Source organism: Nicotiana attenuata, chromosome 2 (assembly GCF_001879085.1).
Source record: "Nicotiana attenuata strain UT chromosome 2, NIATTr2, whole genome shotgun sequence".
Classification (NCBI taxonomy): domain Eukaryota; kingdom Viridiplantae; phylum Streptophyta; class Magnoliopsida; order Solanales; family Solanaceae; genus Nicotiana; species Nicotiana attenuata.
Genome location: NC_031990.1, coordinates 54355273 through 54373849, shown reverse-complemented (window position 1 = coordinate 54373849; position 18577 = coordinate 54355273). Strand labels below are relative to the sequence as shown.

The 18577-nt window shown below is 35.2% G+C and overlaps 4 protein-coding genes across 4 annotated transcripts; all 4 read right to left on the bottom strand.

The window, feature by feature from the left end:
* On the bottom strand, positions 94–1709 carry LOC109210274 (amino acid transporter ANTL2-like). The gene has a single exon (XM_019373674.1). The coding sequence runs from the start codon at positions 1466–1468 to the stop codon at positions 194–196; it is 1275 nt and encodes a 424-aa protein (XP_019229219.1). The 5' UTR covers positions 1469–1709; the 3' UTR covers positions 94–193.
* On the bottom strand, positions 4620–6629 carry LOC109210266 (amino acid transporter ANTL1-like). The gene has a single exon (XM_019373663.1). The coding sequence runs from the start codon at positions 6319–6321 to the stop codon at positions 5044–5046; it is 1278 nt and encodes a 425-aa protein (XP_019229208.1). The 5' UTR covers positions 6322–6629; the 3' UTR covers positions 4620–5043.
* LOC109222987 (54S ribosomal protein L19, mitochondrial-like) lies at positions 11345–12061 on the bottom strand. The gene has a single exon (XM_019387264.1). It carries the CDS (start codon positions 11974–11976, stop codon positions 11509–11511), a length of 468 nt encoding a protein of 155 aa, XP_019242809.1. The 5' UTR covers positions 11977–12061; the 3' UTR covers positions 11345–11508.
* On the bottom strand, positions 13186–17259 carry LOC109210256 (probable protein phosphatase 2C 47). Its single transcript, XM_019373653.1, has 4 exons — positions 16456–17259; positions 15491–15685; positions 14908–15113; positions 13186–14156 (listed from the first exon to the last, which is right to left on the bottom strand). The coding sequence occupies exons 1-4, from the start codon at positions 16663–16665 to the stop codon at positions 13601–13603; spliced, it is 1167 nt and encodes a 388-aa protein (XP_019229198.1). The 5' UTR covers positions 16666–17259; the 3' UTR covers positions 13186–13600.

The window sequence follows — 18577 nt, the reverse complement described above, 5'->3', positions numbered from 1 at the left end:
AGGGCATTTTCCAGTAAGCCATTCTCCCCTTGTTCTTCATTCATCTTTTTCAGCAGCTTTTGTCGTAATGCAAAGTTAAAATCGACGTTGCCATGAGGAATTGAGAACAATATTTTTAAGAGTAATTTCACTCAATATATTAACCAGAGTGCATAATATGCATCTTATGAAATTCTATTCAGAAAAGAAAAAGCTAAGCTACTTTCACAAAGATCTTTATCAGTGTAGAAGAGGTTCCATAGACTGCAAAAACTGTGCCCATGACAATAAATGCAGCATCCAAAGTCAAACTACACCAGCCCAATTCATTCTTGAATGCAATCAGATGAAACAAAGAAGGCAACACAAACCCCAGAACAACACACACACTGCTCCCAACAAGTGACATGAAATCAGCAAAATTGGGTACCATCATTGCCACAAAAGACACTGCTAAAACCACAAGCCATCTCAGCCACAAGCAATACCTACCTTCACAAAATCTCCTTTCCATCACTTCATAAACTGGATTCATCATCAGTGGGAAGGCAAAGAACAGGTCTATGCAAAGGCCAAGTTGCACCAAACTGCTTAGCAATCCCTGCCCAAGATTAGTAGTGATTATATCTTTGGTCTCTTCCCCAAATGCAAAGTAACCCAATGCTCCAAAAGTACCATATACCAATGCTACAAAGGCCACTGACAAACCCAAGATTTTCCCAAATTTTTCCTTGTCTCTTATCTCTGATTCCAAAGGCAAAATCATTGCCATTCCTTCAAAAGCATACACAGCCACACCAACACCATATAAAAACACACTGAACCCACCAAACATCTCCAAATTAGGCATGTTTTGGAGGTAAATCATCACATCCTCAACCATAACTACACCCAAAGCTCCTAAATCAACAATTTCAGCAAATATGCTCAAAGGGGCTAAAAGGGTCAGTGTTGGAATTGAATTCAACCCCAACTGGAATGGAAAACAGCTCCAGATATACACTGCTTTTGGAGAAAATCCCATGATTTTGGCATTTGGAACAGAATAATTGAACAAGTAAGCTAAAGTATTAGCTATAAAAATCATGTAGCCCACTGAAAAACATGCTTGGGATAGAACAATCATAGAATCAACAGCAAAACGACCTATTGGTCCACACACAGCAAAACCCAAGTCACCAAAAGATGAGATTTTGGGAGCTTCAAATTGGGATTCAAGCTTACGCCTTGAATAAACAAGAAGCATCATACAGTAATAGGTAAGAATAGCTACTGAAATAATCAAGAGAAAACCCATTACCCATCCTGTTCTTTTGAAAGTGTACGGAAGTCCAAGAACTCCAGCTCCAACTAAAGACATGAAAATATTAGCAAAAGTCTTTGAAGGAGAAGACAGTTTTTGAGTCTTGCCCATAATAAGTGGTGTATCCTCTCTTGGAATTTTCAGAATATGAGATGATGAACTTGCTTCGTTTGTCTTAAACCCCATTGTTTAATCCTCAAATCAAGAATTCAATCCAATAAAATGCGAGTTTTTCACAACCCCAGAAAAAGATTTTAAAAAAAATTCTTGATTTGACTGAGATTGTGGGAGAAGCAATAACAGTAATAAGATCAAGATTGATAAAAATGAAATCTTTTATCCCTTTTTTGCTGTTTGTGGGAATTTCGTATGTTGATGGCTTTTCCTATGCTAAATTTTAGTGTTTAAACGTGGGTAGGATTTTAGGACTGTGTATATGTAAGCTACAACTGATTTGACTGGAGCAAATCAAATAAATATTCTTAAAAATAAAATAAAAATTGAAAGTGACATTCGACCTATATCTTAATTTTACTTGTACCTATGCTTGTCTCATTTGGGGTATCCCCAATAATTGGAACGATAAAGAAGTTAAAATTTTGAAAAAATTAATCCAAATAACCGTTTACTTAATCTCAAACTAAAAATAGTAGTCGAATATATANATATATATATATATATATATATATATATATATATATATATATATATATATATATATATATATATATATATAAAATTAATATAACATAACTTATGTATACCGACTAGAAAAAGTAAACATTTGACTGGTTATAGTATATCCCTTCACCTTTATCTAAGTACTAACTTACCTAGATAATATATATATATATATATCCCTTCGCCTTTATCTAAGTAGTACTAACTTACCTTACCAATTTGCGTGTTGGATTATAAGCTTTCCAATTGGCAAGATTTTGTATAATACTATCATTAAAAATACCTAAAAGGACGCAAATATCTATTGAACATATTTATCATGTAAGATAATGCTTAACAAACACCACGTCTAGTTTTTACAAATATTTGGATGAAGTATTATATTGGATGAAATTAATACCTGTATTGATATTTTACCTCAAGTTTTCAAATTCTTCTATTTCTGCATGTATAGTATGGATTAATGTGTGATCTTTTGGTTCATGAACTTATTAAACCATCTCCAACTCTAACACTAAATTTCACACTAAAATGGTATAACATCAAATTTACTCCAACCATTACATTATTTTTTACACCAAAAAAAGAATATTTCTTCTCTCTCTTCTATATTATATTATTATCTTCTATTTAAATTTTATTTTTTATTTCCTTCAAACAAATTCTATCTTTTTTCTTTTTTCCATATTCATCATATATAATTCACATTCACTACTTATATAACCATTTATTACAATGGTTATATTTCTTTTTACACAATATAATAATAATAAAATTAACTTATAATTTTATATAAATATAACATATACAAAAATTAATATATCAACCAAATAGGATAATAAATTAAAATTATAAAGATCTTAATATAAAAATTAATTATATACACAATATATGATAAATTAAAAGTCCAAAAAAATAAAAAGATGAATAAAATAATAATAAATCAAATTTGGTGTTGATGAATGGTGTCACACCAAATTTGGTGCGACACTATTCACGCACTATAATGGTGCAAGATTTTGTGTTTCATTGGAGCAAAAAAATACCAAATTTTACACCAAATTTAGATTTGATGCAAAAAATAATGCACCCTTAGTATATCATTCCATATAACTATAATTATGCTTCAATCTCGTACAAGCCACGGTCGATTATATAAATTCTTATCATATTTCTCTATTTAATTCGATCTCATGCGAACATTATACAAATAAAATAAAAATAAAAAGTACTAGATTTTTTGTTTTGTTGGTATTTTCTACTGGTTCTTACGTATCTTATTGCATACCGAACAATATTTCGGTATCCTTTTCATACTCCATTAGTTGCCAATATCCCTTTGATTCGCATCAGCATGCCTCTCGTGTTAATCATTAATTAAATAAAAAGTTGAAAATTAGGAAAATTTTCTATAATAATGGACATGTAAGAGAGGTAAGTCTGATATATGAAAGCATTTTTATAAGGAAGATTTCCACTCTTTTTAAAAGCGTTTTTAATTGGCAAGTTTATCATTCAATGAATTAAAATAACTAAAAGGCTAAAAAAGCTTATGGTAGGAACAAGAAAAGTAACATTTGCGTCACAAATTAAACCTTTGATATACTTAGGAAGTTCAGTAGAGTGATATTGTAGTCAGTGGCGGAGGCAGGATTAACGTCAAGGAGGTTCAAAAATGAAAAAAGTTAGAAAGGTCGGAGCTAGTAGGAATAGAACCAATGACCTTATAAAGGTTTTGAACCCCCTTGACCGCTAATCTATGTTTTTGGAATGTGTAAAAGAGATTCAAAACATAATATATAGAGGTAAAAAACAGATTTTGCTTATATATACAGTGTAATTTTTCGGCGAAGAGAGTTCGGGTGAACACCCTTCCGCCCCCCTAAATCCGCCCCTAATTGTAATTGGAACAAAATCTGATGGCAGTGTCTAATGCAGCCTTAAACTGTGTTAGTCTATTGTTGTAAACATGTAAGTGAAATTGGGGCTAGGACTATGTTTGATTTTAAAGTTTTATTTCATGCAACAATAACAACAGCAACAACAAACACAGTATAATCCTACCAGTGGGATCTGGGGAGGGTAACGTGTACGCAGACCTTACTCTCTACCTTCGAGGCTATTTCCGATAAACCCTCGGCTCAAGGATCAGTAAAAAGGCTATCTTCTCACAAGATGCATGGCTTTTGTAGTAATCCGAATCTTGTTCTCAAAAATAGACACACTTCTCCTCACCGTCCTCTCTACGACCCTCTCTCAAACTTTCATAGTGTTACTCCGCAGCTTGATACCTCTGTAGTTGTTGCAATTTTGGACATCAGCGGAACCATCAAACTCCTGTATTCATGAGCATTTTTCAAATCCACATGATAAATTTTAACAAGCTAATGAGTTCTGCTTTGCTTATTTCTCTGCTGCTATATTTTCAAACTCATAAGAGCTTGAAATGATCTTGTATTTCGATCATAATCATTCCTAAGCAAAGATGGGGATGAAACAGAAAGAAGCTTCAAACCAAAACTTCAATATGGAACCAAGAATTAATCCAAACTTCATTTATAGAAAATAGAGATTATCAAATGTGGTCAATTCCCATAGCATATTATATATGCATAACATAACAAGTAGTGCTTAGCATTAAGAAGAGAAAACCAAATTGGCCAATTGAGCAAACTAATAACACTTTGCATTGCAATAATTAATACACAAGAATATGACCCTCACACTTACTCACAATAATCCTTTATATCATTTGAGAAAGGATAGCCTAACATACTTATTACTAACAAGAACAAAGAGTGAGCTTACTCTTTGCTTAGGAATGAAAATAATCTCTTAAAAAAGTAGTCTGAACTCAATCTAAAGCAAGAGTTCATAATATTGTACGCAGCCCGGTGCACTAAGCTCGGGTCCGGGGAAGGGCCGGACCACAAGGTCTATTGTACGCAGCCTTACCCTATATTTCTAAAGAGGTTGTCTCCACGGCTGGAATCCGTGACCATTCATGATCACATGGCAACAACTTTACCGGTTACGCCAAGGCTCCCCTTCATGTATCTTCTGAAATGCTATGGAAAAAGTTATGCCTTTTTTGCTAAGATCTCCATCAGGGAAGAAGAGGTGCCATAGACTGCAAAAACTGTGCCCATAACAATAAGAGCAGAATCAAAGGCCAAACCATTCCAGCTCAGCTCATCCTTAAACACAATCAGGTGAAACAAAGCAGGCAAAACAAACCCCAAAATAATACACACACTGCTCCCAACAAGTGACAAGAAATCAGCAAAATTAGGCACCACTAATGCCACAAAAGTCACTGCCAAAACCACAAGCCATCTAATCCACAAGCAGTAACTGCCTTCACAAAATCTCCTTTCCATCACTTCATAAACTGGATTCATCATCAGTGGGAAAGTTAAAAACAAGTTTATGCAAAGGCCAATTTGAACCAAACTGCTGAGCAAACCTTGCCCAAGATTTGTAGTGATTATATCCTTAGTATCTTCTCCAAAAGCAAAGTAACCTAATATTCCAAAAGCACCAAACATCAAAGATATGAAAGCCATTGCCAAACCCAAGATTTTCCCAAATTTGTCCTTGTCTCTTGTCTCTGATTCCAGAGGCAAAACCATTCCAATCCCTTCAAAAGCATACACAGCAACACCAAGACCATAGAAAAACACATTAAACCCACCAAACATTTCAAGAACTGGTCTGTTTGTAAGGTAAATCATTACATCCTCAACCATCACTACACCCATAGCTCCTAAATCAACAATATCAGCAAATATGCTCAAAGGGGCTAAAAGGGTCAGTGTTGGAATTGAATTCAACCCCAACTGGAATGGGAAACAGCTCCAAATATACACTGATTTGGGTGAAAATCCCAAGATTTTGGGATCTGGTTTTGTGATGGAATAATTAAACAAGTATGCTAAAGTATTAGCTACAAAAATCAAGTAGCTGATACAAAATCCAGCTTGGGATAGAACAATCATAGCATCAACAGCAAATCTACCCACAGGTCCACACACAGCAAATCCCAAGTCACCAAAAGATGAAACTTTTGCAGCTTTGAGTTGGGATTCAATCCTACGCCTTGAATAAACCAAAAGCATCATACAATGGTAGGTAAGAAAAGCAACTGAGAAAAGCATGATTGAACCTAAAACCCATCCAGTTCTCTTGAAAGTGTAAGGAAGACCAAGAACTCCAGCTCCAACTATTGCTATGAAAATATTAGCAAAAGTTTTTGAAGGAGAAGAAAGGTGTTGAATCTTGCCTAAAAGTGGTGTATCTTCTCTTGGGATGCTCAATACATAGGATGATGAACTTGCTTCATCTTTAGCAAACCCCATAGTCTTATCCTCAAATCAAGAATTCAACCCAATCTAATGCAAATTTTACACTAACTAAGAAAAAAGATCAAAACTTTAGATTTGATATACAAGAACAAAGGTCAAGATTGAAACTTTTTCACCTTTTCTTGCTCTTTGTGAATCTTCTAGGAAATAAAAAGGAGGAGAACAGAGAGATAGAAAATTGGAGTGTGGTATTGTTTTTCCTGCGCTGTATTATAGTACTAGTCTTTAGGCCGCCGATGGCTGTGGGAGCGTGTTGAAAATTGAAATGTGGTGGGGAGTTGCCGAGCTGTAAGATTTACAAATTATTCAACACGGACAAAAATGAACAGGAACAATCAAATACTATAATTATATTGCATAAATTTCACTTATTTTAATTTTGGTCCGACGAAACCATTAAAATACCTAAAAGATAGGAACTTTTATTTGTTGAAAATGTAGCACTCAAGAATATTTGTTTATATCAGACCAAATGTCTGCGTATTCTCTCTCATTTTTCTTCTAAAAATGTTTCTCAAGAATCATAAACTCTGATCATATTTTTTGGGTATTATTCTACTCCCTCCGTCTCATAATATGTGTCGTGGTTACTTAAATTTCTTAAATCATATTATTTTAAAAGTTCAAGACAAAATTAATTATATTTTTTCTTTTTTACCCTTAATAATCAATTGCATTCACATTTAGTACAAATATAAATAATGTCATTGATAGAGATGTCACATAAAGTGAGAAAATATTTAATAAGGATAAAGTAGTCAAAAATTATTCTTTTTTAAAGGGCGTGCATAAGAGAATCACGACACATATTATGAGACCGAGTGAGTAGTTGATTACTACTTCATTATGCTATTTTCGTGGTTGTGTATTCTTGTTGTTGTTGTACACGTTATGACTTGCTTTTCTTTTCGTTTTGGATTTATTTTCTATTTCTATTCATACGGCTAGGAACTTATTTTCCAGAGGAGGAAACAAAAGACCTTATGGACTGATATAATCCTTATATCAATAGCTAATTACACGGCTCAAATCCTGACCTATAGGTCATAGGAAGACAATTTATCTGTCGCTTCAAGATTTTCATTCCTAAACATTAGTTGTATAATAATTTAAATAAATAAGAGAGATAGGAAACATCAGAAAGGTAAGTGTTACATAACCAAAAATTGCAGGAGGTTTCCTTTCAATTTTTCTTTTCTTTTTCGTTCTTTTTTTTCTTAGGTTTGTGGTTGAAATAAAAAGATGATAAGAACGTTGCTTTCACTCTATCATGATTCATGAAAACTGTTAAAATGGTGTATAAAGGCTTCGCTAACAGTGACTTGTCTACCATTAATTAATTAAAATAAGTAAAATGCTAAAAAATTTGTGGTAGAACAAGAAAGCAACACCAGCATCACTGTGGATACGTCGAACCATAGGAGAAAAAATGGTTTTATTATAAAGACCTAATATAACAAGATTTTTAGCAAGGGGAGTCTAGATATGAGGAAGTAAAATACGAATAAGATAAAGACATTCAACATCTAGTATATATAGATAAAATAACTTTTTTTTAATCTATCTATACAATACAGTATAATTTTTTCGGCGAAAGGATGTCAATTGTTTATGTATCCCTTGAAATTCAGTTTTATTATAATCTTCCATGAAGTTCTTCTGCCTAATACCCATATAAATGAATCTAGCAATCTATTTATGCCTTTTTAATAAGGCAAACACTAATTATGTATTTTTGTTTTAGTATTCTCATTTGTGTGCTCAAATTTTGCAGGATATCTTGTACAGATATGTCAACCAATTTGGACTCTCCAATTCACAGCTGCATTGGCAGGTAACATAAGAACCATAGTGTTGTACTTTACAGGACTTATCAGGAAAAATATCTGAAATTTTGATGGTGAAAGCGAAAAAGAAGCTTCATTGATATTTTTTCAAAAGAAAAAAGCATTACTCATTGAATATCCAAAAGCATATTGAGAATTGATTTATTTTGCTCTTCTTTAGTGGAGTAGTATTTAAATAATCAAGTAAGATTGTTGTTTTCTAGGTCATCGTTCGTTTTATCAATGTCTTATCGTCAAATCAGCACCTAAAAAAAATCCCTTTTGGATAAGGGATCCTGTCCTTTCATACTTTTGCTCTTTTTAACTCTTTTTTGGGACGCCTAAATATTTGTCCTTTCCCAATAAGATACAAGAAAAAGATTGAGAAAGCAACTTGAGACCTTGGGGAGAATGCCACTGTTCCTTTGCAATGATGTGGACACAACCCCTTTCTCATGCAAAAAGTAATTTTGCAACCACAAATTAAAGCCTTGAATATTTATTTAACACTATTGAACCCAACTTTGTTAGTTTTGCAACCACAAAGGTAGCTATTAGAGTCTGGAATATTTGACCCTGGTATCATATTGAACCAAGATGATCCCTCAAGTTTTGCAAAGATAACAGTGTGTGCCATTCAATCTATACCTAGTCAAAGTCATGTCTCTAAGACTCTAGAGAGGACTGGATTTGGCTTATTGCTTTCTAGCCACTTCTTTTTATACATTGAACGGTAATCAGGAAAGTACCATTTATACAATGAACTACAAGTAGCACATTGTTGTATATCATTTGGACCAAAAAATACAACTCAGTCAACAATTTCTTTTCCTAAATTTTCCCATATAACATAAAAAAGAAAAATAGGAAACATCGGACAAAATTACAAGTCTAAACAACCAGATTTCAAGATTTCAGAGAAACTGAGATGCACTTCTTTAGGGAACAGCTATCTAGATTACAATTCTGAGAAACAGCTTTCAATATTTCAGTGGAATTAATACACCTGGGTTATTAACCTCAAGCAGGGTATATCATTCTTAAAAAGACAGAAACTTAATTCACGCACAAACATGAATATGGACTAGCAACAACCACCACTGCCAATAACTATTATCGGAAACATGCTTCCTTTGCAAGCACAAAGGTAGTGTTTAGGGTCCTTTTTCCCTTCTTCACACCACAAGGATAACTGAATTTTACCATCTAACACCAGAGTGGTCATGAGACCACAATACTTTCTCCCGGCTCCCCCTACCCAAAGTAAAATTTGCAAAATGCAAATCTTTTCAGGACTCTCTAGTAAAATAGTAACTTCAAATAAAGCCATAACACTCGATCTCAACCCACAAGGTAGTGCTGTCATAGCATGAAGAATTGTTCCTTCATGCCCTATACTAGAAGGAAAAATGCAAGACACAGAAGCATTAAAAGTCTAGATCAGATTTCTTTGTATCCAATTAAATAACTATGCTGACAAGGTCAAAATCACCAATGTTCTCTCAGTGGGTCTGCCTATCCTCTTCACATTGTTAAACTAACAGAAGCCATACTTCCAGCTAAGGTGCTTGTCTTTGTATCAGATACTATAAAAAAACTAGCAAAGTTCTGGCTTCAGCAAGTTTGTTTTTCTGAATGACTCCGGGAAATTGCCTGTTACTATGATGCAAGTCTAAATAGTTAAAGAACAGCAATAACAACAACGAACCAGTGAAATCCCACTAGTGGGGTCTGGGGAGGGTAGTGTATACGCAGACCTTACCCCTACCCCGAAGGATAGAGAGGCCGTTTCCGAAAGACCCTCGGCTCAAAAGACGAAAAGAGGCAATATATCAGTACCATCAATAAAAACCATAGAAAAAGAAAAAATAACAGCATCATAAGAACTAGGAAATAGATGGAAAGCACAATAATAACCAGTAGATCACTAAGATGAACGAAAGAGTAGTGAGAACTCAACACTAACCACTAGCAGTCATATATATATATATATATAACATTTGATATAGAGGTTACAATTTGCAATGCTGATCTATACGTACAACCAGCAATGCCAGATCTATCTCATTTAGCTCTAGATATGCAACTATGATCACTCGAATTACAGAGCTGTTAAGACTTAAGGTAACAAGGATAAAAGAAAAGCAAGAACCTACTAGGTAGATGCCTACTACACTTAAGCAGAAGTTCCCAGTAAGGGCTTTTCAAGTACTCTAGTAAATAGTTAAAGAACAGCATTTATGGAAAATGGCAATCAATGATCAAACCTGACAACTGGCTTACAATCTCCTGCCAGGAAACTTAGATGCATAAAATGAGGAAAAGAATAGGATATGGCAAAGAAAATACACAGGCAGCTATGGTTTCAACAGCTTAAGGATGCTAAGAGGGACTGATAATTAAAGATAAGACAGACACCAAGCGCCCAACTCGATGCAAGTGGTGCCTATGGGATCTATACTTACATTAGGGCATTAAAGATATTGTCTATTTTATAAGACTAAGATTAGAGACTACCTCCAATCGAAGAGTTAAAAAAATTGTGAAACGGCAAATGTAGAAATGGAAGACTTGACTAAAAATTGCACGGAGTGCTTTCTAGATGAATGCCAAAATTAACAGCAGAGAACTCAGCAAACTTATCAAATAAACGAGCTAAATTTCAAAGAAAAAAATCCGTGAGAAAACACTACAGAACCTGTCTTATTCTGTGACAAATATAGGCTAACTTTTGAACCTTTTCCCTTTTCGTGGGTGTCATCATTCAGCAGGAGTCGTGCTAATATTCCCTGTATAATCCAATTCTGTCAGAAGTAACCAGAGCAACAGGCAAAAACAGACAGTTACTTTCAAAAATCCAGAATAAGCTGCGACAATCAGTATGACATAACACCATAACCACTATTCGTTGGCTACATCCTTCTTACCGCAGCCATCCATTCTCTAACCTAACAAGGAACATTTCCCTAAACCAAGATTGCACCATATAAGGATTACTATCATCGTAACAGATCTTGATCAATAGCAAAAAATGATCGGTCTAATTTTCCATCCTCGGCTCTACCTACGATAACTAATGCTTACACACACAATAGAAAAAGAGAGACAGTAGAATCCACATAGGTTAGCTCATTCTTCTCGATTCACAGTAACGGTATCAAAAAGCATTAATCTTGCTCAAACAACTCTAATGGACTTAAAAAAAACTAATTTTATTGCTAAGAAAACATTCATAATTCATATCATGCTTCCTTAAACAGCAAAATCATTACTTCAACCAACTTTACTACTCTTCATTTCCAAATCTTAGTACAAAAACTACAGAAATAGCAAAAATACAGTTCAATAGTTTCATTTAATCCAGCTCCTTCTGAACTTTAATCCCCATAGAATTCGCCGTCCCAATAATAGACTTACAAATCGACGCCAAGGGCATGTACTGGCAAAACGGATCACTCTGTTTGATTTTAGCAATCTCATAAACGTGCTTTAGGGTTAGAGTTGACGCCGTTACATGACCAGGGCGGCCACTTCCCAGCTCAATTCCAGCAGCCTGCTTTAGGTACCATGTAACTGACGGAGACTTAACGGTGAACTCGAAAGTCCCGTCCTTGAACGCCGATATGGTGACGGCCATAGGTGTACCGGGCTTGAACTTCTGGGTCCGAGCATTGAAGTCCTTGCAGAAAGCCATGGAGTTGAGCTTGTATTGACCCAGGGCCGGTCCTACTGGTGGGCCGGGCTTAGCTGCACCCGCATCGACGGTGAGACGGATCGTGGCTGAGATAGGGCGGCGCGTTAAGATCTCTTTTAGTGTCGCCATTCTGCAAAATGAGGCGGCGTAAAAGAGGGGTTTTGCTACTGCTTTAGCTGCGCCGGTGATGAGGCAGCGGTGATTTGTGGGTGGGGGGGGGGGGGGTGTTTGCTACTGCTTTAGCTGCACCGGTGACGAAGCTTTTTGTTCAGTGCTTTTTTAACTTATGGGCTTATGGCCCATAATGTTATGGGCTGCCTCATTTTGGTCAATAAGAAGAAAAAAAGTAAAAATTGCACTGGCGCCCTATTTGGTCGCTCTCATTTAACTTATACCCATCTTTTTAAAAAGTTTTAACTTGTACTCACTTTTAAACAACTTCATGACTCTTTCTCCTCCTCCTTCTCCTCTTTCGTTTTCTGAATGCTGAAGCTTGGGATATTATTATGCGTTGCCTACTGATTCATATATATATCTGTTTGTCCCATTATGTTCAGTTTGGTCTTATTCACAATAATTTAACCTCTTAGATATTTTAGCTTTACAGGAACCTTGGTTTTGGGTCCTAATTTATCTGTAGTAACTTGTTTTCATGTCGAAAATATTTTTCATTCTTTAATCTTTGAAATGAAAAGCATTAATTGCTGCTAATCATGATCTATTAAATTTATTGTTGTTTAGAACTTCAGCTCTAAGAATGCTGAAGTTTGTAAACAAAAACTTCAGCTCCTATAATGCTGAAGTTCAACAAATATAAAACAAACTTCAATCCTAGAATTTAGTCTCTTATAAAAGATGATTAAGTTTCATGTTAGAGATTTTAACGTTGATTTATTCTGTAATATTGAGTACTGTTATATCTTAATTCAGGTTAAAAAGTTATGAAAGCTTGTTTTATCTTAATAAGAGTGGTGCATTCTAAAGAAACTGTTCATTTTAAGATTGAAAATGAAATTGATAAAATTCAACATAATCTGAGAATTGTCCAACATAGAAATGATTTATGAATGCTGCTTTATACAGACACTGTTCATTTTTAAAACTACTGGCTATTTGAGGCTTCACTACTTAAGTGTGTGCATTTACAGAAGATCCACTTGTACAAGTGAGTAGATTTGAGGGATTTGTTATGCATGGTGCAGCACATGATGTGCTATTGAGCTTTTGTGGGAGGATGAAAAGCACACAAATTGAGTAGCCTACAGTTCATGCTAAGGCTAAATTCTTGAAAACCAAAGGGTCTGTTCCCTTTTTGGTAAGTTATCCAAAACACAGAAGTTATGTAACAAAAGTGACATACCAAGAACATCCATCTTGTTTGCACTAGTAATGCTCAGCTTTACAATCATTTTGTAGAGAAAGGAAACTTTTAACTTTTTCTTCTTTTGGGAGGGGAGGAAAACACAACCAAAGTCATTTCATAGATTATGGTCAGTCCCTTCACAAAGACCAAACTGAACCCCTTTGGCTATGAATGGATCTTGCATCTAATAATTATAATCAGCACATAACATTCAAAGAATAGTAACAGAAAAAGGACAAACACCGAGTTCCTCGAGGCTCCAAGGTTACAGGAGCTTCGTGTTTCTCAGCAACAGATCAATATGAACCATGGACAGCAGAAACTCAGAAAAATTGCTGACCTATGGTGTATGCTAATTTATCTCTATAAACAGATGCCAAACTCTCCTTTTCATATGTCACTCAACACCCCCTTTAAAAGATCCAGTCCTTCAGCTGATATACTTCTCCTCCTTGTAGTTCTTGGTATTTCAATTCGAGGTGGCGGATCATGAGAGAAGCAGATTACAAGAGCGGTTAGATTATCACAACTGTTACGTTTTAGTGCCTCCTTGACAAGAAATTTTGAGCATTTCTCAGGATCATTATGCAGCATGAGCTCCTTTCTTACGATTGTAACTGCATATTGGCTACTCATGACATCCCATAAGCCATCGCAGCCAATTATTAAGAACTCATCCTCTTCTGACAGGACCACCTCTTCGAACTCTGGCTCTGAGCTTAAGGGGCCCTTTGAACCTTTGGCGCCCTTTATGTGCCAGTCACCCAGTGCTCGGGCAACTGACAGCTGTCCGTTGAGGTAGCCATCAAAAATCGTTCCCCCTAGTTTTTCAATTCTCAATTTCTCAGAAGTAGCATTTGGCTTGTGATCTTTTGACAATTCAATTGCTCTTCCGCGCTTCCCTAGTACAGCTCGAGAGTCCCCAGCATTAGCTATTAGCATGGTCCTGTGTATTACAATAGAAAATATTAACAAATAAATGAGTGCAAGTTACAATCTGAGACAACTAAGTGGGATACGAAGGAAAGATGAATATAATAAATACATAGATGTAAGTCCAAATGTGTCCTTGTAAATGAAAATCATAACTAAAACGTGAAAGGTTTGCTCCACCATGGTATGTAATTTGAAGGCCTTAGGAAGATCACTTTAGCACGATGGACCTACACATTTCAAAGCGCTAATGCCATCTACTCGGCTATGAACTTCAAATATATAAGGGCCTATCGCACGTGTTCAAACTACTCTCATCTCAAATCAAATAAAAGCCTCGTCAACTGTAATCTAAAAAGAAATTTTGAGAATCCCTAGAAAAAGTTGCAAAACCGATATGCCAAAAGAAAAGTGGACTAACATGTGGCCATTCCTTACGAAGCTAAGGAAAAACAAGTATTGCGATATGATTTTCGGCTACAATGATTTTATCATCATTTTATCTTCCAATTTTTCAATTTGCCTCTATTTCATTATCGACATTCCCCAACCTGATAAACTTTGTTTAGGTTTCGGTGATGCCTTTCCTTTCAGTAGAAAGGTATTCTACCATTAGATCAGAACACAGACGATAGTCCAAAATATTCATAATTTTGCATAAACAATGTTTAGGGACAGTGATGGATTCACTACTTGTTGCTCCCTTCCAACATGAAGAATTGGAACATAGGACTGAACTACACAGAAGCAGATCAATGTCTTACCTTCCTAAAATAAGTGCGACCAGAGCAGTTGTTCCAGAGGTATTATCAAGAGACTTCGTATCAGCTAGCGCATTATCAGCTTTTGCAAAAGCATTCCTGACAGCTTTTTTTACCATCGATGGAAAATGGGAATCATCTACAATAAATTTAAGGAGATTCTTCTGAGTGAATGATGCAGCATCAACGCCACCATGGCCATCAAACACCTGGAAGTACAAAAACAACAATCAGACAAGTAATATCCAAGGAGTTGCCTTTTCAAGTTAGCGCATTTCTTGTTGATAACTTGATATCATACAACTACCGAAAACTAGATAGAAATCTTTGAACTCTATAATATATGTTTTTATTAAAAACACCAGTGCTCATTATATTCAGCTTTCTAATTTTAATCCTGAATTTTTAAATTTATGACTAGTACTAGAATTCAATACAAGACAGTCAAAGAACCTAGTGACATCAGGCTGTATCAGCCAAGAATCATGTTTTGACATTACATACAGAATGTAACTTTCAACAAATTATATGGCACTTCAGCTCTTCCTCAAAAACGACAATTTGGATCAAATAAGAAAGAACATACACCATAAAATGCTCCTTGTGAAAGAAGACCTTTGGAGTCATCAACATGTTCCCGAAGATTATCAACACGGATATGTTCATCTTCCATGTACGTTTTGGGTCCCATATCAGAACAGCTTCCAGAGCGAAAGATGGGGACATAAGCACAATTGTCACTTGATGGTGACCTCAGACCGATCATTACTGTATTTGGTTCCTAGAGATTTGATAACACAAAGACAACTTTCAATCAGCAAGCAGCATAAACACACACTGACAGATGAAAAGCCTCTCCAACTAAACAACCTACAAGGTGATATGCTTGCAAAACAATCATCGTGCACAAATTCATATAGGCAAGGCTAACTGTTGTAATGCAAATAAATGACAGTTCACCAACAGCTTATAATTCATGACGCGACCTACAAAGTCATTGTTGGCATAATCATGGTATTAAAATCCTAAAAGTTGTAAACAGTAAGAAAATCTTTAAACAGTTCACTTAGAGCAAATCAAGCTACTCAATAATGAAGAAGAATGTCTGTACTGGGATCTCCTTTTCACTGCTATTAGCACCAAGATACTTCTCCTTGGAAGAAAGATTTAAAACCAGAGATTGCTGATAGTTGTTAGCAATTAATTAGGATTGCCACTAGTGAACAATGACCAGGAACCACCGCGCAATTGACACAATTTTATCAAGTAATTATCCGGTCCAATTTTCCTTTTTTGTTTTTGAAATAGTTCATTTCCACAACAGGAATACCATACAAGTTTTCACTGATCACCTCAAGCAATTGATACAAAGTCCTGCTAAAGGATATAACTTTAGTACATAACATACATCACAGAGACTATGGAAAACAAAGGACTTGGTCACTTATACATAACTGAATTACTTGACAACCTACAACATAAGAATCTCAGTTTTAAATAAACCAAGCAAAGATCAAACTATCATGTTTTGGCAAAATTGGATCCACTTACCAATGCAGAAGTACCTGCCAAGCTAGCTTGGCTAATACAATGCCTCATCCCTGGATTGTTTCTTGGTGGCTTCCCTGCATTTGGCTGATTCAGATCATCAGATATTTCTTTATTTTCTTCAATTGCTGACATATTCCCTTTACAGAATCCATTCTCTATTTCCCCATTACAGGGTAACATACTGGTGCCTGGTGCCATCATTTCTTCCATTCACTCCATCAAACATACAGCAGATCCCTTATTTTGTAACCCTTAAACCAGAAATAGCAAGCTCAAAAATGTACATTCACTTTCCTTGCTTTCATGATTTCCTTTGATTATTTTTGTATTATATCTTCTTGGTTTTGAGGCTTCACATGGACAGCTGTGTAACTGTTCCTTGATCACAGCTCAGAAACACCACAAGAACCCACATTTTTAGGCAGAAATTGAGTATGACAGATCTTTCTTCTGATTTCAGAAACAAGCAAAGTCACCCACATGCCAAGATTCAAACTTTACAAAATTTCAGATTGGCCTTAGAAACAAGAACTGAAAAAGATTATGATATAAGATCTAAATTAAAGATAAGATAATAAGAATTTAACAAAGAAGATTAAGAGTGATTAAACGAACAATAAGAAAAAATCAAAGCATTGTAAAATGTGTAGTAAAGAAAAAGGAAGGGAGTTAACATAGATGAATGTATAGAGAGGGGGAGTGGCGATCCCAGCTTTGAGCTTTTTCATGGCCGGCTTTGTAGGTTTGTGGGGATTGGGAGATTGGGTTTGTTACACGTGGGACAGTTATTTGGATGGCAGGTATTTTAGTTGACCGCACATCTTTGTAATTTTATCATCATATAGGACAATCAAGAACAACCCCTAAGTAGTCATGATTTTGCATTTTGCTGTTGAAAATATTAGTATAGTTAAAAAATAATAAGAAGAAAATCTAAGGTTGAGGTGTGAATATCCTGCTATCATTAGAGAAAATTAATTTCATTATAGTAATAAAATTTATATTGATTGACAAGTAATGTTTTTGACTTGTCCCATTTAGTTAAAATTAATTTCACCTATTGTGTATAACAAGATGCTATCTTCATCTTATCAAATCAAGAGCTATCTACTATTAATAAAGGCACAGAATAGCATGTTAGAATTTAACACAAAAGCATAAGAATTTAAATAAAGCATATAAAATGGATAATAAGGCATAAAGAATTCACTTGCATGGTCAAAACTTCCAATTTTATGCTCAACACTAACCATCGTCGGATTCTATATCAGAATCACCCAACGTCAATCAATTTACCACCAATCCACGCCATCAAGATGAATTCAAATTCACACGCTGCATAATACAATATACTCGTACAAAAATACTAGTATATCATTATAGCTGCACGACAAACACCTCGTGCGACAACATCATAAACACCATAGTATCCGCACGGATTTGCCGATCTTAATACTAGTAGTTATCTTCTTTTATGGCCGAAATAGTTTAATGTGTCTTTAATTATATACAATTGAAGATTATTGAACATCTGTCGTTTGTGATTACAATAAGGGCTTTATTGTGGTTATACCTCATATGTTCTTGTTGGGTCCATACCCATAAATGAAAAAAAGAAAAGGAAGGAAAAGTGGTAGATTCCATTATAACTTACTTTGGATTTGATCTGCAAATTGTCAAAAATAGTGATAGAGCAATTTGCAATTGCAAATTGCAATAACCAATCGTTTTGATTGGTGGAAGATTGGGTGCTCAACACTATAAAATGAGAGCTTCAACTCTCATTTCTACACACCAATCTCAGAGAGAAATATATCTGAGAGAATAGAGAGCAGTGTGAGTATTTACATGCGGTGTAATTTGTGAGAAAAATTAGAGAGTGTGAGTGATATTGTAGTGAGGTGGGAATCTAAAAAGAAGGTTATTATTTTTGAGTGTATAGTGGTTTCTGGAGTATTTACTCGGGACTACGGAGTGTAAAATTTTCCACCAAGAACGTTTTCTAAAACTCTTTGACCCCCGAATTTGGAGTATCCTACTTTCACGCAATTCACAGGGTTCAACAAGCAATCGATATTTCACGATCAAGGGTGTAATACTCTTTGTAGTAGCGGGCCATTCT